We start from the raw sequence: 22,383 nt of genomic DNA on the forward strand, positions 1-22,383 counted from the left end.
AACAGAAAACACACTAGCATAGAGCCCTGAGGGACCCCGGGCTCAATCATAGGGGCTTTAAGTGGTTAAGTTGGTGGAAGCGTTGTGGTTGCTAGGCAACATCAGTCAACAAGCCTTCCGTCGGACGTCGTGTGTGAATGTGGTGTCTGTGAATAAAGACAGAGAGAGACATATTAGATTTAATTTCTACTACCTCGACAGCCGACATCGACATGACGTCCACCTTCGACGTCATCAAGCCGCCGCTGCATGACGAGATAACAGAGATGCAGCGGAAAATACAACTACTGGGTGAGTTGTTCTAGAGTGCCATAGTAAATGTTGCACCGACGTTGGTGAGCTACCGAAATCTGTGACTGCAGAGGTGGCTGCCTCTCCGTCTCCACTCTTTAGTTATATGTTATAATGAATAATGATAGTTTGTTTCTGTGGGGAAGTTAGAGAATGTGATAGGATTTCATTACCACGACATTGCTCAAACACCAAATTTATATTATTATTATTGAGTGACCTCTGGAGTCACCGTATTCGATGGGTCACCAATTTTGCTGTAACACGGAAGACAAGCACATTCCAACTAACTTGCTAAGGTTGTAAAACAAGGTTAAACAGAAGCAAACACATAATAAGATGAAACAACTGAAATAAAGAAAGGCTCTAATCTATATAAAGCTCACAACCCCTAATAAGACTACTGTGTAAACTTGTAGCTTAGTAATGCCAGATGCATGTCATCTGTTAATTCTATAGGCCAAGAATATTTATTATAGTGTTTTCATGTCAAAAGTTGGTTGTTGAATTTAAGGAATGTGAAGCTAAATTATTGCCATGCAAGTTATTTGAGAGTTGCCATGTCTGCTTATTATGATTATCTGTACTTTTTTTCTGCAACTCAATTAAATAAACTAAACTCAACTAAATAAAGCATTCAATCAATCAATCTGTAAAGTTGCTTGTAAATGTTGGTTAGTTGGGGGTTGCACAAAAATATTCTAATATTTAAAAAAAAAATCAAGATAGAAAAGAATTATAGCAGATCTACAAGCTCACAACACATGGCATGGCAAGGCATTGTGAGTTTGTTGATTGGCTATTTTCAAATAGCCGATCTACATAGGTTTAAAGTGCTCATGTGGCCTATATATAGTGGCTTCTTTTGGGCTTGTTTTCATAGACCTGGTTGCTTATTTCTCTTTATGTGGTGACATAATACTCCACCATGCAGAGGGAGAAAGGAGTGCTTACTATGAGACCTCACAGACCAGCATCAAGAACAACAGAGAGAGCATCCTCCAGCTCAGACAGGACAACAAGAACATGTACAGGAGGCTGGCCGAGTCTCATGCTGTAAGTAGAGAGTTTTACTGCTAACAGGAAGAGAGGGCACGTCCATGTGAAATTGGCTATTTGGTCCAGAATTTATAAGATTTGGAAAACTGTATTAAGTAATGTAAAGTATGCATGATTGAACATTTCACAATTACGGTCTAATATTTCTACAATTGCTACAAATTAGAAAAGCTGTAAATCCTATCTATCTATCTATCTACCTACCTACCTACCTACCTACCTACCTACCTACCTACCTACCTACCTACCTACCTACCTACCTACCTACCTATCTACCTACCTATCTATCTATCTATCTATCTATCTAAAGATAAAGATAAAGATACAGATAAAGACAACTTTATTGTCCATTACATTTAACAAAAAATGTGAATTTGCCTTTGGCACTCTGGCATCCAATATACAAACAATAGAAACACAACCAATACATAAAATACACATATACATGCAATGAAATACAATATAAAATACATTCTATCTATCTATCTATCTACTGTATCTATCATCTATCTATCTATCTATCTATCTATCTATCTATCTATCTATACAGTATGTGTGTCATTCTGTGTGTGTGTGTGTGTGTGTGTGTGTGTGTGTGTGTGTGTGTGTGTGTGTGTGTGTGTGTGTGCGCGCGCGCGCGCGCGTGTGTGTGCGTGTGCATGTGTGTGCGTGCATGTGTCGGTTGCAGTCAGAACGGCGTGGCCGTAAGGACTTCTCTGTTTCTCTCTCGTTTAGGGTGATGAGCAGGTGATCAAAGAAGCCTTCCAGAGCCGCGGTTCAGAGAAGGCTGCCTATCGCAACATGTCAGGGCAGGTAAGAGGGAGGACCGTCACTGACAACATGACCTTGATCACTTATACACTGTCTGTCACATCTTCAACACTCACAGCTACACATTGATTTATAGCAATAGTGGATTGTTTTTACTGTGCATCAGCTTCTTAAGGAAGAGATTCACAAGGGTAATAATCATACGCATGGCATTTTTAATTCAAGAACAATCCCATGATCATATTTTCAGATTGTTCAGGTGTGATGTGGCGTTCCTTGAGGCATCCTTAGAATAATGACAATAATTAGTTACGTCTTGATGTTATTTCATTTAGGATGCTACGATGAGACAATGCCAAAGAATGGCTTTTGTTTTTTCTGTTGTTTGTTTATTCCCCTCTGTTTAAATCCCTGTTTACAACGTTGAAAGTTGATTCAGCTGAAGAGTGTAGTCAGTGTACATACATACACACATAAAACGTGCAAAGCCACGACATAGTCAGATTAAAGACAAATGAATGAAGGTTGCACGCTTCTCTCCATGCTAAAAAAGGTTGTTAATGATCACACTGACATGTTTTGGCAAAATGCCTTCTGAATATTACACCCTAAAGCAGTTGGTGTTAGAGAGAAGGGTTCATACATTTTTCTACAATTCTATTTAATACATAATAGTGTGGTAAGACGTGGCTGGCGACTGGATGTGCATCACAAAAGACTGTGGGATTTGACATTGACAGAGCATATATGGGTGGATTTGGCGACAACCAAAAAAAATACGTGGATTCAAATTCAAGTCTACCAAACACCTATACCGCTCAAGCAAAGGGGAGATATTAGCCTCCAATGTACCACGAACCTGGGTCTCAAACATCTAGCCTGACATGGCCAGACTAATATCACTGCGTAGATATTCACACCCGAGCGGGGCCAAACCAAATCTGCAGAGGGCTAGATATATTTTTTTCACTAGCAGATTCGTCTTGTTTCCACGCTATCAAACATCTACCACCCAGTCAAAGGGAGATTCTGGGCATCAGGCAGGGCTACTTTGCCACAGAAGTTGACTTCTTGTCTCCCTCTACCTCTCTCACTTTTATTTGTTTGTTTGTTTGTCTGTCTTTCTATCTCTTTCCCTTCCATACTGCTGCCACACACTCACACCTCCTTCCTCCTCCTCCTGTTCTGTCAGATGGCCGCCACAGCGCTGGAACGGGAGGTTCTGACCAAGAGGAAGCGACTGGACGCCATGAGACACGCCACGCAGACGCTCCGCCTGCGTCTGGACGAGCTCAAGACGCAGCACCAGAGGACGAAGGCAGGGGGCAGCACCAAGGAGACGCAAAAGTCTGCTGACGTCCGCGCACGGAACAGACAGGAGGACGCCAGGGTAATAATCAACTGTCAACCTATTCCATTGGTTCTCAAAGTAGGATCCGGGGACCCCCAGGTGTCCTTGGGTGGGGGGGGGGGGGGGGGTACCAGAGGGTCCACAGCAAAATGTGTTAATATAGAGTCACAATCATTTTAACCACTTTTAACCATATTTTATAGTTTGGCAGTTTGGCGATTAAAAAATAACAGATCTACAAGCTCATAGCACGGCACCGAGTGCCGCGCTATGAGCTTGTAGATCTGTTATTTTTTAAACATCCCTGGCACCAAGGGCGCTGATACTGCGGGTGCCTCTGGGCTAAAGCACCCAGGCAAAATGACGAGCACCCAGTGGGCGAGGGGGGCGCGCAGCCGCGCGCTCATACTCGCATTTGTTTATGTTTTGCCGGCTCCAGGCTTTGTCTTCACTTAGCAGGTAATTAAACCAAATTAAAGTTACAAAACCTCCCCAAAAAAGTTAAATATCCACCCAGAAGTTTTTCGCGCAGGGCAGCTGACAAATATCGGCGCCCCTGCCTGGCACAAAATAATTTTAAGATGGGGAGGGGGGGGTCCGCAGCCAAATACATATCATTTGGGGGGGTTCTTGACATGAAAAAGTTTGAGAACCACTGACCTATTCAACATCAACATGAAATATTATTTCTTGACACCCTTTGCATGAAACTTAAATGTTTGTGCATTTGTGCGTGTGTTTGTGTTTGTGCGTGTGCGTGCGTGTGCTCGTGCATGTGTGCGTGTGTGTGTGTTGTCTCCAGAAACTGCGTGTGCTGGAGAACAACTTGGAGAAGACACAGTTAAAATGTCAGGAGGCCGAGCGCATCGCCACAGCCTATTTCACCATCAAAAACCACCTGCAGGTAAAATGCAAACTGTCATTTATAAACCCTTTAAAGGCTTTATCTGTGATTTATTCAACCGGTCGGCTGTACAGTATGTAGAACAGCAGCAACATAGGTTTAGAATGATAACACCGTAAACATTATCATTACATTTTCAGTCAGATTATATATTTTTTGCTTTTATTCCATGGCCCCATGCAGGAGGAGAGTCTGGGCTACCAGGGTCAGCTGGACGGTCTGGAGGAAGACATCCTGAACCACAGAGAGGAGCTCAGCAAACTGCAGGTCATGAACAACGACGCCCAGCTGTCGAAAGAGTCCGCCAAGGTGACTCTCACACTGTCAAATCCTCACTGTTAATGCCAGTGTACACAATGGCACCAAATGGACTTGTTTCCATTTTGTACACGCTCTCAGTCATCGTTGTAATCAAATCAAATCAAATCAAACTTTATTCATAAAGCACATTTAAAACAACAGAAGCTGACCAAAGTGCTGTACAAGGTTGAGACAAACAAAGCATCAACGCATCAATAAGCGCCCATTGGCGCACAGACAAATACAGTGCATTATTAGGACACAATAGGAGCAGATCAAGGACAATTAAAAGCCAAAGAGAATAGGTGGGTTTTTAGGAGGGATCTGAAAACCCCAATGGACTGGGCAGAGCGGATGCGGAGAGGGAGGTCATTCCAGAGCGTGGGGGGGGCGGCAGCAGCAAAAGCGCGGCCACCCCAGGTCCTTTTATTGGTTTTTGGGACGATCAGTAGCGACTGATCAGCAGAGCTTAGGGCCCTGGCTGGAGTGTATGGATCTATGAGCTCAGCGGGGTATAGTGGAGCAAGCCCGTTTTGAGATTTAAAAGCAAATAAAAGGACAGCCTCCACACGGGTCCACATTCTCACTTTTATTCGCTACCTTATACTCATCGCTAATAAGGCAACACAAAACAAAACAAAATGCTCAGTGTTAGTTTAAAGTCTAACTTAGTTGAATGTAACAATTACACGGCAGGAACAACACCAATACGTTTAAAATGTCATTACTGAAGAGTGAATCACTTGTATTGGCCTATGTTCAAAATGTTCACATTAATCATTAAGTGTGTAAGTATGGCCCTACGGTGGCCAGTACACACACAGGAAACTGACAGCACACCAAGGTAGGCTTACTGTTAGTTGCAAAAGCAAAGTCGACTAAACTGATTTTACACTTGGTTGCATGCTGAAAATAGCCGATCTACAAGCTTACAACAGTTGTGAGCTTGTAGCTATTTTCAGAGCGCAACACCCGAGCGCAACCAAGCATAAAATGACTTGTCTTTTAGTTCTCCTGGATCTCTTCTCCACTAGTCCCTCACTAACATTTTAGTCTAGTTTTTATTTGTTGACGAAATTGTCAATATATTTAGTCTTAGTTTCAGTCATCGTAGCTTAGTTTTTATTTCGTTTTTATTTAGTTTTCGTCAGTGAAAAAAGGTAGTCGACCAACATATTTCGTCATAGTTTTAGTCAACGAAATCAACGCTGGTAAAGGCCTTCCAAGTTAACTCAGAACATGTTGTTGTGAACACTAATTACACTATCCTCTCTCTCTCTCTCTCTCTCTCTCTCTGTCTCCATGCAGACAGAGTTACAGCAGCTGGAGGACAGTCTCTGTAAGGAGCGTAAGCAGAGAGAATGTGTCATGGCCCTCTACAGGAAGCAGGTGGAAGAGCGCAAGGCTCAGACTGAGAAGGCAGACAGGAGGGTGAGTTTATTTATACAGCCAGTGTGTGTCTGCTTATTCAGGTAGACACTTCTATAACAGTGTTATCATTATGTTTACTTTAAGTGTTGATGTTAACTCTTTAAGACCGGGGAAGCATGATTTGTGTCGTTTTAAGATTTCTTTGGCTGTTCAAAAATAGCAGATCTACAAGCTCATAGCGCGGCACCGAGTGCCGCGCTATGAGCTTGTAGATCTGCTATTTTTGAAAAAACTTGAACATTTGTGCAAATCTTGGAATATGTATTTTTTATAAAGTGAACATTTGTCAAATATTTACTTCCAGGGACCCCCAGAAGCAAAGATTTGAGTTACAAATGTCTGCTTTAAAAAAAAGGAAAAATTCAAAAATAGTAGATCTAGCTATGAGCTTGTATATCTGCTATTTTTTAATAGCCAAAGAAATCGAAAGTGACAGAGATGTGTTGCCTGGATTGAATGGGTTAATAAACATCTTGGCAAGAATACTAATTTACATCCATCTAGTCCCTATAGGCAGGCAACAAAACATTACAAAATGTCAATATGTCAAATACAAATGAACAAGCATACACAAAGTAGACAAAACAATAAACAAAGCCAGATTTGAACAACACGTCTGATTAAATATGATCACAGCTCTGGTTTTGCCTTAAGCTACAGTATTGTTATTTGAAATTGGTCTCAACAGTGGGCTATGTACTGTAGGCGGTTATCGACAGTACAGACTCATTAGCTGGAGCGCCAGAGTTCACTCATATCTGAGTCAAACATAACTCTAGTCCAGGGGTCTTCAACAGGGGGTCCGGAACCCCTAGGGGGTCCTCAGAGTTACTACAGGGGGTCCGCCAAATCTTTGTGTGATATGTGTTTTTTTTTTACCTTATCCACTTGAAACCTAGCATCCCTTTTCTGAGCCCTTTTCTGAGCCAAAAATAGCCGATCTACAAGCTCACAACGCCTCGCAGCGCGAGGCGTTGTGAGCTTGTAGATCGGCTATTTTTGGTGTAGAGGGAAAAAAAGAGCAGCCCAAGTAAACAAAAAAAGTATAATCTGAAACACAATTTTATATGATATTGAGGGGGTCCCTGCTTCATCTCTCCCTCAGCTAGGGGGTCCTTGGCCTGAAAACATTGAAGACCCCTGTCCTAAGCCAATAATTTGATGACCAGTGGACCGGTAGGCAGTGGTTCCGGTAGGAGACACAAAGGAGACTCTTTGTGTCTCCTACCGGAACCACTGCCGGTCATCACATTATTGGCTTAGGAATTCAAGTCATGGGATGACTAATCGATAGAAAAAAAGGTCATTTTGAGGGTGAACTATCCCTTTAAGAACCCATTGTCACCTGAACACACCTGTCCTCGGTGCCCCTCAGGCCCAGAGAGTGCCCATCATCCCGGGAGACGACCCGGGCAGCGAGGAGGCCCAGCGCAGCACCATCAGGCTCATCCAGGAGGAGGAGAAGACCATCTCCACCTTCGAAGACGCCTTCCAACGCATCAAGGAGGCCACGGGGGTCACAGACGTGCAGGTACTGTTTTTGAAAAATCGTGAAAATGTGTGCAAATCTTTGAATATTGTATATTTTTTTAAAGCTAACATTTTTAACTCTGTTACAACTTCTGGGGGCCCCTGGAACAAAATATTTTGAGATGGGGGTTCACGCCCAAATACATATAATTTTTGAGAACCACTGATATTATAGCAAACACGATTTTTTTTTAAATAACTGTTTATCACTTGGATTTAGAAGACATTTGTAGAATCCCCAGAAGCAAAGATTTGAGTGACAAATGTTCGCTTTAAAAATACATTATTCAAAGAATTGTACATATTTTTCACGATTTTTCAAAAAATAGCAGATCTACAAGCTCATATCGCGGCACTCGGTGCCGCGATATGAGCTGCTATTTTTTAATAGCCAAAGAGGTTAAAAGAGCCCGCACAACGTGTAGGATATTTCCCTTGTCGCTAAATGTAGTGTTCTACTGTATATCCAAATTATTATTACACAAACACTCTGAGACAGGAGGTCTACCTTTAACTTGTGAAGTTCCAATTATCAAGTAGCACCTGTATGCATTAATCGAATACCAAAACGCTCGTCCCAAAATACAGTCACTCCGGGGCAAATCCGGCGACCTCGGAACGGTCGGCACCTTATATTCCTAAACGTAACAAACCATGCCTAAACGATTGATGATTTTAATTACTTTATTTGTGCTGTAGCTCAACCTATACATCGTTATTTATCAGTTAATTTATGTTTTGTATTAATCTACAAATATGCAAAACAAACTTCTAACTGAAGCTGTCAAATAATTGTAGTGGAGTAACGTGTGCAATATTTGCCTCTGAGATGTAGTGCAGTAGAAGTATAAAGTATTTAAAGAAAATGAAAAAAAAAATACCTCAAAATTGGTTCAGTACTATGGTAGCAGACTTTCCCCCGAGGTGGAAAGTCTGGTGAGGCGAGGTTAGTCCTATGGTAGTTATTTTCTACCACTACGTAGACGTGGGTTGCAAGTGGGTGGTTTATTTTTATGGAATATTTTGTGTGTGCATGCACAAGTGTACATATCCTTATGAATCACCTCCGTCAGGTGGAAACCTCATGTCATGTCCAAAACCTTTCAGGATTCAAAAACAATAAAAATAGCAGATCTACAAGCTCAAAACACATCACTTCGCGCTGCGTTTCAAGCTTGCAGATCTGCTTCTTTGTAATGCTTTTGTGTGACGCTGTAGTATGATCAAGTAGGAGCGTTAATTTACGAAAAAGAAAACCACAAAAAGTTACAAAATATGGAGATAAGAGGTTTCTGCCAGCCAGCAACAAAATATAAATATCCATTCCTGTGTGTGTGTGTGTGTGTGTGTGTGTGTGTGTGTGTGTGTGTGTGTGTGTGTGTGTGTGTGTGTGTGTGTGTGTGTGTGTGTAGGAGATAGTGGAGCGTTTCGTGTCCCAGGGGGAGAGCCAGAGGCACCTGGAGGAGATGAAGGTGGACAACGAACAGGCTCTGCTGCGGCTGAAGGAGGAGAAGCAGCTCCTGGACCAGCAGTTCCAGGACATGAAGTACTCCGGGGAGGCAAAGCTTTCCAGGTCAGACACAGACACAGACACAGCGGCCATCTTGTTTATCAAACCTGTCAGCTGATTATAGCTGTAGCTGGCAGGGACGTGCACAGATAGACTCTAGGTGGCGCTAGAGCACCTGCCCTTTGCCCTCTTGACCAGAAGTGCCCTTTTGAAAAAAAAGGAAAAAAAAGTTCTCTTTTTTTTCAGTTTACAGCAGGGGTCTTCAACTGGGGGTCCGGGACCCCTAGGGGGTCCTCAGAGTTACTACAGGGGGTCCGCCAAATCTTTATGTGATATGATTTTTCTTTTTACCATAACCACTCGAAACCTAGCATCCCTTTTCTGAGGAGAACTTTGGCCAAAAATAGCAGATCTACAAGCCCACAACGCCTCGCGCTGCGAGGCGTTGTGGGCTTGTAGATCGGCTATTTTTGGTAAAGAGGTATAGGTGTAGAGGGAAAAAAGAGCAGACCAAGTAAACCAAAAAAAAGTATAATTTACTTGAGCACCTGCCCCTCAAAATGTCTGTGCACGCCTCTGGTAGCTGGGTTAAAAGGGAAGCCAGAAGGAGAAAAGAAGGAATACAAAAAAAGAGACAGTTCTGCCAGTTAATCGCCCCTTCAAGTTCTTTGGCTTTGCCCCGAGAGTGTTCCATGAGAAGGCCTTGTCCTGGGGTTTATCGGAAGCCACACTAGTGCAAGGTGGCTGCTTGTTGGTCCGTTGCTCTGAGACTGTGGAATCCCATAATGTTGATTCACTTCCACGTTCACTCTTAAACGGTGTAATTCCGTTTCCAGCACTGCTACAGTATATCTTTTGAAGCAGTTTTTGGTAGTCCTCTGTTGAAATAGTCGGGCACATCCTGATGCTAATTAGCTTTGGCTATATGCCACGTACCCAGTCACTGGAGGTCGAAAAAATAGTATATTGAAATATGGCAAAAGCTTGTATCTATAGAAGAAATAGAGTCCCATGGGTTTATGAATATCCAGGATCCATTCGTGGTTTCTCAAAGAAAAATAGAACATGTATATCAGCAGAAGAATGTAAGCATAGGGCAGAGCATAGGGTAGCCCCTTTCAGGACCCTGTTTACCTTTTTTGTATTTGGGAAGGCGGTATCCAGGGTCCCTTATCGGTTAAAGCACTCTCTCTCGTACTCGCGGGTACCACTGTCTCGTCTCGGGCTAATAGCTTGTTGCTTAGAAGTTGCAGAGATTTCTCAAAGGTACCAAAAAGAGCAATACTAGCGTGCGGTAAATCTGCATTAATGCGCTCGGATCGGCGATGCCGTTTAACTTTTTTAATAATTTAGTAAAACTTAAGCTCCTCTCTCACACTCTGCTCCACTTCCCATGTCCCGCCTCCCCGCGTTGTGATTGTCATGCAAACATGTAGGAGCTCGCCAATCAGAGGCAGTACCGTAGGACCATAGAGGTATGCGTAGGACGCGCAGCTTGTCAGTCACCGCAGGGAGGCGGGACATGAGAAGTGGAGCAGAGTGTGAGAGAGGAGCTTAAGTTTGACTAAATTATTAAAAATGTTAAACGGCATCGCCGATCCGAGCGCATTAATGCAGATTTACCGCGCGCTAGTATTGCTCTTTTTGGTACCTTTGAGAAATCTCTGCAACTTCTAAGCGACGAGCTATTAGCCCGAGACGAGACAGTGGTACCCGCGACTTCGAGAGAGAGTGCTTTGAGCGACAAGGGACCCTGGATACCGCCTTCCCAAATACAAAAAAGGTAAACAGGGTCCCGAAAGGGGCTAAGCATAGGGCAGAGCATAGGACAGAGCGAGCAGCAAAGACGTCCTCACTGTACGAGAGCAAGCGCAGAAAATCAACACATTTACACATAGCATATCCATCCAAACATTGTGTACATGAGATTTAGAAGCTCTCTGTCAGCTCACCATGCAACGCGTTGTGAGCTTTGCTATTTCCGGGGCGACGCCATCACACTGCCGTCGCTCAGAGGCTGATAGAACCGCGTCATTATAAAACCCACCGCCGTTTAGATCTGATCTACCAGCAGGTGTTTGATGCGTCTCTCTTCCTGTTTAACAGAGACCAACAGGCTCTGGAGGAGGTGGAGTACAACCTGCGCCTGGCAGAGAGGAGGCGCGACGGAGCCAAAGAGCGCCTGGACGTGCTGGTGAAGACCCTCGCCACGGTGGGCGCCGGCGTGGAACACCTGGCCGACAAACTGCAACACATCTCACTGGTACAAAAAAGAATGTCTTCACACTTCACTTATCAAACTGGGGGTCCTTGAATGTAAACGGTTGGGAATCACTGCATGTAGTACCTGAAGCGTCCTCTCAGCTCACCCACCAACGCAGCTGTGTTGTGTTGTGTTGGTCTCCAGGAGGAGGAGGAGGAGGAGGTGGAGCCACAGCCCTCTGTGGACTCAGAGCAGGGCGTGGTCCAGATGCTGGCCCGGTGTGAGCGTAAGCTACAGCGCCTACAGGGGGCGCTGCAGGGCAGGAACCTGGTCGACGTGCTGAAGGACATGAAAGATGAGGAGGTGAGACCCGACCCGGGCCAAAGATGCTTTAATTAAGCAATATTACACGAGAGGGTGTGCTTTACCGTCATTATTGGCACGCCAGTGATGCGGTCAGGAACGAGGCGAAGCCGAGTTCCGCCAGCATCACTGAAGTGCCAATAATGTAAGGTAAAGCACACCCTCAAGTGTAATATTGCGATTATACAACAGTTACCAACAAAACACATCCAAATGTATTCATATTGTGGGGCAATTAATAATAAAAATGTTTCGCTATTGTCCGTTTCCCTGTAAAGAGAAGAGTTTTTGACTGAGAGACATTAAATAGTCCCTGTAGCAGTGCTTTGAGTTTGAGGCACCGTCTCATCAACACAGCTGAGCTATCAATGCTTGCGCAGTGGAATGAATTCCAGTAGGCTATATGCTCCGTCGTACGACCGTGTCACGCGGCCAAAATAACTGATCTACAAGCTGACAACGCGTCGCGATGGCGACGCGTTGTGAACTTGTAGATCGGCTATTTTGGCCGCGTGACACGGTCGTACGACGGAGCATATAGCCTACTGGACTGTTAACGAAATGGGAGTCATTTTACTTTACACAGGAGGATATGTATAACCTTCTAACCATTGATCAACCGTAAATCCACCAAATTAACAACATAGTCCATTTTGCATAGCTGTTTGTTCTCCGGTGGCGGCGGTGGGTCAGGCTACTGTCTGTTTGTTTTCCTACCGTGGGACAGAGTGACTTCACAGCACAGCTGTGCCATATAATGGTCTAATCAGGTGCGGACTGGACTGCACTGCGGAGTGATTTATTAATGTGATTAGGCCCGTGCTATGATGCTGGTTTGAAGCACGGCTAGAAAGCTATTTCAACCAATCAGATTGCTTGGTCGGAACTACCTGTTGTATAATTTAGGACGATAGCCCAATCGACGCTTCGCCATGCACTAGGGGGCCAAATGGTACACAAATGGTCTCATAAGTGGGTGCCGTTCTGAACGTCCTATGTTTACTGGTGCTAGATCTCGCGAGAGCGTGTTACTGGGACAAAGAAAGGTGAGAAAGGTCAATAACGACGTTGATTTTCTCCTGATTTGCCTAGTAACCCAGATGTGTTACAAACAGGAAGTGGACACCCTTAGGCCTACTACACACTGCAAGATATTTGCGCCGAATGCTGTCGGGGACCTTATTGGCGCTCGCCGACAAAACCCCCGATCTGACGGTACACAATCTGACCTCAGAACAGCTCTGCACACCCACCAATAACACCTACTGTACTGAATAGCTAAAGCTGACAACACACTTGTGTCTGTCATTCTCCAGAACACTTTATAAGCAGAAAATAGATTTTTGTTCACTCTTTTGTTTTGAGGGGGGGCTGAGGGGGGTGGTTTATTAATGACTCAGCAGATGCTGAGCTAGTGCATGTCTAAAATGATTAGGATGACTCAGCATTATCACCGTGACTTAGTCCTTCTTTCGTTAGTCCTTACACTTGTCAGGCATTTAGTTTCATTACTGTCCCCGATGCCTCGTGGTGAATTAATGAACGCATGCGATGTGGTTCCCCACACTGAGGGACATACCTGAGGCAATTTGACATCATATTTCTAGTATTTGTCAAATAATTACCATTCCATTGTCAAGTTGGCTACATCCTTTTTTCTCTATTGTGACTCCAGTTGAAGTATACAGCGTACACTTTCCAAACGGGTTGTGTCAAGAGTCGAGACACACTGGTGTGTCGTGAGACAAGTCAAGGTGTGCCTCGGGATTTTGATGACAACCACACATTATTATTGCAATATACCTACAACAAAACTATACAAAAACATTTATTTTTGAGTGGTGCCAACCACTCCTACATCTGACTTTGTCCGTGTGTCCGTATGTCCGTCCGTATGTTTGAGCACGGCTGATTGGTCAAGCTTCACGTGACACGTGACAATATGTTGTCACGTGTCACGTGACAACATATTGTTGCTGATTGTAACACAAGGATGCAACCAGTTACACTTTCAAAGGCACCACTCTCTTCACACAGGGTGGGATTTTTATTTATTTACTACTAACGGGCACTGGCCTACTCGGGAATGATGCAAGTCGGTAACGATGCAAATAGGGAATGGTTAATCAATACCCATTGTACCCATTGTAAGAATACCCGTTGTACCCGTCTGTCTGTCTGCCTGCTTGTGCACACGTTTCCCAGTACAGAGTCAAATTATGTAGCCCACAAAAAAAATATTCTAACCCCTTTCAACCTGGCGTCCCTATTTGGGCCATGTCATTATACTGTGTATTTCATTATTCTTTTTTAAACAAAACTGAAAAAGCAGATCTACAGGCTCACAATTCATTGTAGATCGTCTGTTTTCGGTATGAATACAGGTGTAGCTTGAGATTCTGTTAGAAAAAAGTTAGAAAACCACTGCTTTAGAGCTACCTGTGCTACAGTACATATTCAATTTGAGAGCATTGCGTGTGTGCGTGCGCATGTGTGTGTGTGTGTGTGTGTGTGTGTGTGTGTGTGTGTGTGTGTGTGTGTGTGTGTGTGTGTGTGTGTGTGTGTGTGTGTGTGTGTGTATGTGTATGTGTGCAGTTCCATGTCAGGATGGAGAGGAAGCTGCCAGATTACAACACTCGCATCAAGCTACCCGACGACCAGGGGCCGGATGCTTTGGATGGAGGTGAGTTTGGGGACTCAGAGGTTATATTATAGGGCAGTGGTTCTCAAAGTTTAGGGGTCCATGACATGAAAACGTTTGAGAGCCACTGTTATACAGTAGGGGACAAAATGCAAAGCGCATGCAGTCAGTCGCTTTCTCTCTCTCTCAGGCTATATCACTGTGTGTGTGTGTGTGTGTGTGTGTGTGTCCCTGTTTGTTTTTCAGAGGACGAGAGCGATGACGACGAGACTAACTTCATCTCACACGAGGCGCTGAAGCGTCAGTCTCAGCTGATCATCGACTCCAGAACCAAGAGGAAGCCAAGGAACGGCAGGAAGAAATAGAGAGGAGGGCTCATGATTGAAAACCATATGAACCACCCTATAGCGCCACTCTTCTTCTTCTGGACACGTCATGTAATAACAGGCCAACATTCTGTGGAAATAGCTGACATCGCTGTGACCTTGTAGATCGGCTATTTTCAGTGAAGAGATTTGGTGTAGAGGGTAAAGGGAGGGGACCAAGTATAGACCCCTGCGGGACCCCGGTCAAAGACGTATTATAAGGTTTTAATTTAAGTCATTAAAGACCAGAGGTGACGGGGCACAAATAGCAGATCTTCAAGACGCTCTGCATTGTGAGCTTGTAGATCTGCTATTTTCACTACTTCTTAAATGTTTTTTTTTATTTATTCATGGAAATCACTAGTTGTTTTTATTTTATTCATGAAATACTTTTGAAAAATGTTGCAATAGTTTTTAACTGATGATTGTTTCTTTACTTCTTTACACAGATGTACGTATGTTATTGCATCATTGTAATATCTTGTGATACTGAAGTGCAGCATTTTAAACTTGAGCTTTCGTTTGGACATGAGATCAGTTTATTGGGGATTACTATCAGCCACTATAATACCTTTGGCTAATAAATGACCATGTAAAAAACAATTTAAAAAATGATAATGTCTACATATTCAAATCAAATCTCACACATTGTCTGTATCAGCCATGTGTAGACTGTGTTACACCATGATACGATCTGGCATATGGAGGCTATATCCCTTCCAAAAGTTCCAAGTATCTTGCACACCAACATTTGCCTGTTAACGCTGTGATGTGCAATTAAGACATATCCCTCATTAAAACACCTTCATCTGATTACTTATGTGACTTGTTATAATAATGTCATCATTAATCATCATCATCGGTGATAAGGACATAAGAAGTAATAAAGTCATGTTTAACTTATTAAGACCTGAAGCCGATTCTACAAAATGTCTTCTGACTCCCAACAGTATTCTGAAAAACATGTTTCTATATCAGTGGTGCTCAAACTTGTTCATGCCAAGGACCCCCACAAAATTATGTTTATTTCGCCGCTGACCCACATCTCAAAATAGTTTGTTCCAGGGACCCCCCAGAAGCAAAGATTTGAGATAAAAAATGTTTGCTTTAAAATAATATATATTCAAAGATTTGCACACATTTTCACAAATTTTCAAAAATAGCAGATCTACAAGCTCGTAGCGCGGCACTCGGTGCCGCGCTATGAGCTTGTATATCTGCTATTTTTGAATAGTCAAAATGTAAAATAATGCTTTTAAGCTCAAATCAAAAAGTGACACAGATGCGTTCCAGGTCTTAATGGGTTAAATGTGTCCACCATGATCTAAGTCTAAAACACGGTATATATATACGATCTGACAGTATACGTATCTTGTTGAGTTGTGGATTCACGGTGTATCCCTGCGGCTGGCATTTTGAGTATTGATTTAGCTTAACTTATTTACTTAAGCAGGTTCCTCAAACCCCCTTGAGGCTATAAGAACCTCGGCTCTTTTACAAAGACAGTAAAAAGTCTCATGTCAGCAATAATAACCCAAATGAAAAATGTCAAACCTGGAAAAATCCCTCTATCTGTACCTTGAAAGACAGCTAGCTGTCCAATAGCAGGACAGAATGAAAGACATGGTGATATTGAACCGTGTAAAATATCAAAATCAAAAAATACATTGATTTGTTTGGTTGTGCTGATTCTTGCCGACAAACCGCATTTCAGTCAAAACACTGATGAATAGATTGAAAACTGCTTTTATTCATAAAATGTAAAGACAAGTGTGTGTATTATATTTGATCTTGGTCGTTCAGGCTCTGCTATATGCTCCCTGCTCAGCACATTACAAGACAACCATCTAAAACCCTTTAAGACCGGGAACGCATGTCATTTTAAAATTTATATTTGGCTGTTCAAAAATTGCAGATCTACGCTATGAACTTGTAGATCTGCTATTTTTTCAATTTATTTGGATCTGCAATTTTTTTGAAAAATGTCATGGTGTGTCCTGCCCTTGTATGTCCTGCTTTAATGCCAGTTTGTATCTTGAGTTTGTTAATAAATATCATCATTGAACTGGATCTGCCTGCCTGCCTGCGTGATTCTGCACTTGGGTCCAACACTCGTCTCTCATATCGTGACAGTTTTGGACCCAAGTGCAGAACCACACAAGCAGGCCAGACAGATCCAGTTCAATGATGATATTTATGAACAAACTCAGGATACACACTGACATTAAAGCAGGACATACAAGAGCAGGGCACACCATGACATTAACTATAATCTGTCAGGGGAATACTGACCACAGGGAGGTTTAAATAGACACTGGACTAACAAGACACAGGTGAAACTCAAAGACAATCAACACAGGGATTGGCTGGGGGACTAACGGGACACAGGTGGAGAAACGAGGCGAGACAAGACAGGTAGCTTTCCTGCATTCCTGAGCCAATAATTTGATCCTATTGACCAATGACCCGGTCATCAAATTATTGGCCTAGGAATGCGACAAAACCTAAAGAAAATCTCCATGAATTCAAGACTTCATGGGGTGTGTCATTGAAAGAAGATAAGTAATTTTTTGGGGTTCATTTGGAAACCAGTGGTTTCCAAACGACGCGTTTTGAGCTTGTAGATCTGCTATTTTTGGTATTACTTATTTTTTGCTATTTTTGAATTGGAATCCTGAAAAGTTACATTTTTATGTAATTTCTAAAATTACATTAAATAAAATTGCATTTAGTTATACTCATGTTAGCTTTATGAACTTAAATACAAATACATTGGACGTAGGTAAAGCGGGTCATGTTTGCATGTTTGGAATTGTAATATAAAAATCACAACCAGTGTGAAGTGGGCGGTGTGTGGTCATCACAACATGACTCACTTTAAAAAAAGGATAAATGACTTTTTTTAAAGTCCATACTGCTATTCATAGGGCTGCACATGTGTCATGTGTTTCGCTAGCCAATCACAGTCCTGAATTTGCAAAGTCAGCCAATCACATTACAGCTAGTGGTGATGACACTAGCTGTAATGTGATTGGCTGATATGAAAACAGTATCGATTTGCATTAACAATGGAAGGGTTAGGGGGTACACACATTTTTTGGTCGGTGTCCAAAACTCACTTATAGGGGGCGGCTACACCGCCCCAAAAATCCATATGTATGCCTTAGAGAGGGTCCTGGCTGGACCCCCATCACTTTAAAGAGAACCACTGGCTACTCTTCAGTTGAAAATCTTTAGCCCCTGGTGTTGGATAGGAGACACCTACTGGTTAACAAGAGGTACTGCTGCCCAAATATCTCCATGTAAACAAAAGAAGGATTTGACAGCAGGAACAAAAAAACACTGATGTCTAATCCTTTCTGATACAGATCTGTTCTGCACAACTGATCCCATGTGGGTCCCTCTCTCTGTTCAGACAGCCCCACACCACGAGAGGATGAGAGCCAGGATGCCATAAATCAAATAATTTGCTCCCCGTTGTTAAAACAACCCACCCTATAGGATCTCTCTTTACATTCGTGATGGTCTGGGCCAACAAAAAAAAAACACAAAACAATAAAGGCCATAAATCAAGTTTGCCCTTCACGGCAGAGTGGTACGTCCCTCAGCAAGCATCCACTGATACTGGGCTGCATGGGGGGCATTGGGTTCATCCCATTGTCCACCATTGTGGGGGGGGTGGGGGTGTCAGAAACAGATGGGGTCTCGCTGGCTGTGGGGAACAAAAGGTCAGCCCCAAGACAGCGTTCAAGAATGGCGGCTAGGCTAACTGCAACGCACGCGCACACGCACAAATGGTGCTCACAGAAAGTGCACGGAACCAGACACACACACACTGGAGAAAAAGGGTTTGATTGATAGACACCTGCTTTTGCACACAGGCACTTTGACCTTGAGGTTATAGGGAGAGAGAGAGAGATTAATTAAGAGAGGGCAACAATGCAACAACAAAAAAGGAACTTGAAAAAGGCCAAAAGCGTGCATGGGGGGAAAGAGTTAAAGCAGTGGTTCTCAAACTTTTTCATGTCAAGGACCCCCTAAAATTGACTTTTTTGCCTGCCAAATCTTTGTGTGATAGGATTTAGTTTTTTTTACCTCAACCACTTGAACCCTTTTCTGAGGGGAACATTAGCCCCTCAGAAAAGGGGCTAATGTTCCCCTTTTCTGAGGGGAACATTAGCCGAAAATGGCGCTCTCAACGCCTCGCGCTGCAAGGTGTTGAGAGCTTGTAGATCGGCTATTTTTGGCAAAGAGGCTATAGGTGTAGAGGGAAAAAGAGCAGACTAAGTAAAAAAAAACTTTAATCTGAAACAATTTTATACAATATAGAGTAGGGGGTCCCTGCTTCATCTCTCTCTCAGCTAGGGGGTCCTTGGCCTGAAAACGTTGAAGACCCCTGACCTTAGGATAGTGGATATTGGATAAAGCACATGAAAATCTATTTTTTCCTTTTTTTTTACACAAACACTAGCTGATGAGGAGCTCACATGAATGGAGGAAGACCTCTTTGCAAGATTAGAAATGATTGAGCAAATTAGATTCTTTCAAACCTGATGATTTATTTGGGCCCATTTTACCACCAAGTGCTGCTAACGGTGCAAGTCTGTCTCAGAAACAGAAAACTGGCCTGGAATCCAGATTAGAAACTTTAGAGTGGTCTAGATAAGATAATGAGCAACACTATAGAAGAATAGATTTGGGAAAGATTCGGGATAACTCTGTTCATGTATGTGAAGGAATGACTCCCGGGTGCGTGTGTGCGTGTGGACAGACAGACAGACAAATAGATCCTCTACTTTCCTTTCCTCCTCTCCACACACACACACACACACACACACACACACACACACACACACACACACACACACACACACACACACACACACACACACACACACACACACACACACACACACACACACACACACACAGAAGTACAAGATGTACAAAGGACATAAACACTGCCAGTGCCGTCAGATAAAGGGGAAACAGCCAGTTACAAAATGCATGTAAAGCAGAGCATTGTTACATACAAAACACACACACACACACACACACACACACACACACACACACACACACACACACACACACACACACACACAGAGAGAGATCAAATATAATACTCATCTTATCGTGCTCAGATGGCTGTATGGTCTTGTTAACCCTCTTTGTATGAACAATCCAGTGGCTCAATCGCAGCCAAATCTGTAGCAGTGTGCTGCCTGCACGCACGCACGCACGCGGGCGTGCAGGCTTGCGGGCCTTCAGCCTGGAGAAGACAACAATAGCAAAGGTAGCAGATCCTGCGTGCGTGCGTGGCTGCGTGCGTGCGTGCGTGCGTGCGTGCATGCGTGTGTCAGGGTCTCAGGAATCACTGAAGGGCCTCATACATGTACTGTATATACTTTGTCACACACCGGAAACAGCAGATCTACAAGCTCACAACGCATCGCCGCGCATCACGTTGTGAGCGTAGAGATCGGGCAATTTTCTGTTTCACAACACCAAGCGGTGCAGCAACTAAAGGTATAAATCTGTCTGGAGTGGATGGAGGATCCTGAGTATTAATTTAACTCTTCAGAGAGTGTCAGAATGATGAGCACGTCCCCACACCTTTCCTCACAAGCATGGTAATTACCAGGAGTGGCTTTGAGAGGATCTTCAACCTCCTCCTGACTGATTACATACCAGCTTCTCTCTCTCTCTCTCTCTCTCTCTCTCTCTCTCTCTCTCTCTCTGGCCAATCGAGGCCCTGACACTCTGACACCAGTTACTGGGGAGACAGAGACACATGTGTTGAATGGTATTGATTCACACAGTTAAAAATACACACCTCAAACGCAACGTGACCTTTTGTTGGGCATAGGGTAGAATAGAGAGAGTGGGTTATGTAGTACGTACTGTATAATTTGCTCACCCACTCAGGCTCAGCACTCACCTATGCTCACGCGCGCACCGGTGTTGATTTTGTCGACTAAAACTATGACGAAAAAATGTCTGTTGACTACCTTTTAACACTGACGAAAACTAAATTAAAACTAAATAAAAACTAAGCCAGGGGTCCTCAACGTTTTCAGGCCAAGGACCCCCTAGCTGAGAGAGAGATGAAGCAGGGACCCCCTCTATATCGTATAAAATTGTGTTTCAGATTAAACTGTTTTTGTTTACCTGGTCTGCTCTTTTCCCCCCTCTACACCTCTTTGCCAAAAATAGCCGATCTACAAGCTCACAACGCCTCGCAGCGCGAGGCGTTGTGAGCTTGTAGATCTGCTATTTTTTGGCTAAAGTTCTCCTCAGAAAAGGGATGCTAGGGTTCAAGTGGTTAAGGTAAAAAAAAAATCATATCACACAAAGATTTGGCGGACCCCTATAATAGCTCTGAGGACCCCCTAGGGGTCCCGGACCCCCTGTTGAAGACCCCTGAACTAAGCTATGATTACTAAAACTATGACTAAATATACTGACAATTTCGTCAACAAATAAAAAACTAGACACAAATGTTCGTGAGGGACTAGTGGAGAAGAGATCCAGTAGAACTAAAAGAGAAGTCATCATGGATGTGCGCGGATGTCACAGACCGAAAATAGTTGATCTACAAGCTCAAAAGGCGTTGCAGCGCGACGAGTTGTGAGCTTGTATACAGGCTATTTTCAGCATGCAGCTAAGAGAAAATCATTTCGATACCAAAATTACATTTTTGTTGACTAAATCAACTGTACATTTAGTCGACTAAAATCTTATATTTAGTCGACTAAACCTAGACTAAAAGTAAACATTTCAGATGACTAAAATATGACTAAAACTAAACAGAATTTTATTCAAAAGACTATGACTAAACTAAATCAAAATTGTCAAAATCAACACTGGCACGCACCCACGCACCCACGCACCCACCCACCCACTCACTCACTCACTCACTCACTCACCCACCCACCCACTTACTCACTCACTCACCCACGCGCTCACCCACTCAATCACTCAATCACTCTCTCTCTCGCTCACTCACTCACTCACTCACTCACTCACTCACTCACTCACTCGCCAGTGATTTCGTCTCTGTCCATGGGAGGGCGATAAAGAGAGACATGTTGTGTTCACAAAGGCAATCAGAAAGACCTTGCACAATATGACAGACGGACGGGCGGGGGGGAGTGGGGGGGGTAAGTGGATGAATTGGTAGGTGGGGGGGGGGGGGGGGGGGGGGGGTTGGTGGGGCGGGGGTGCAGCCTATCTACATAAGAGGGAGGGAGAGAGACGGGGCGGGCGGGACTTATGGCTAATGAAAACTGTGTAAGCTGACAGTGGATTGGCCCTGTCTGTCAGCCAATGGCCATGAAGGGAAATGAAGCGTCTCAAAAAGAGATTAGATTAAAAGGAGTTAAAGAGGGAGGGGGCGGGGCAGGAGGGGGGGGGGGGGTGGACTGACCAGATTTATTTCAATTTGGCAACAGGACCCCTCTTCACTAATGACCCATGGGGGATGGGAGGGAATTGGACATGGCTCACTGTGTGTGTGTGTGTGTGTGTGTGTGTGTGTGTGTGTGTGTGTGTGTGTGTGTGTGTGTGTGTGTGTGTGTGTGTGTGTGTGTGTGTGTGTGTGTGTGTGTCACAGACAGACAGACAGACAGACAGACAGACAGACAGACAGACAGACAGACAGA

At 43.7% G+C, this 22,383-nt stretch overlaps 1 protein-coding gene across 1 annotated transcript; it reads left to right on the top strand.

Moving 5' to 3' along the window:
* Positions 1–212: 212 nt before the first annotated feature.
* Positions 213–14,719, top strand: LOC311045212 (outer dynein arm-docking complex subunit 3-like; the record flags this gene model as incomplete). The annotated part of the gene is made up of 13 exons (XM_084057012.1): positions 213–291; positions 1,226–1,347; positions 2,086–2,163; positions 3,314–3,511; positions 4,275–4,376; positions 4,560–4,685; positions 5,985–6,107; positions 7,483–7,638; positions 9,050–9,210; positions 11,254–11,410; positions 11,558–11,713; positions 14,309–14,396; positions 14,601–14,719. 13 exons carry the CDS (start codon positions 213–215, stop codon positions 14,717–14,719), a joined length of 1,665 nt encoding a protein of 554 aa, XP_083913138.1.
* Positions 14,720–22,383: the final 7,664 nt, after the last annotated feature.

This window comes from Gymnoscopelus microlampas (assembly GCF_963454915.1).
Source record: "Gymnoscopelus microlampas genome assembly, chromosome: 5".
In the NCBI taxonomy this organism is placed as follows: domain Eukaryota; kingdom Metazoa; phylum Chordata; class Actinopteri; order Myctophiformes; family Myctophidae; genus Gymnoscopelus; species Gymnoscopelus microlampas.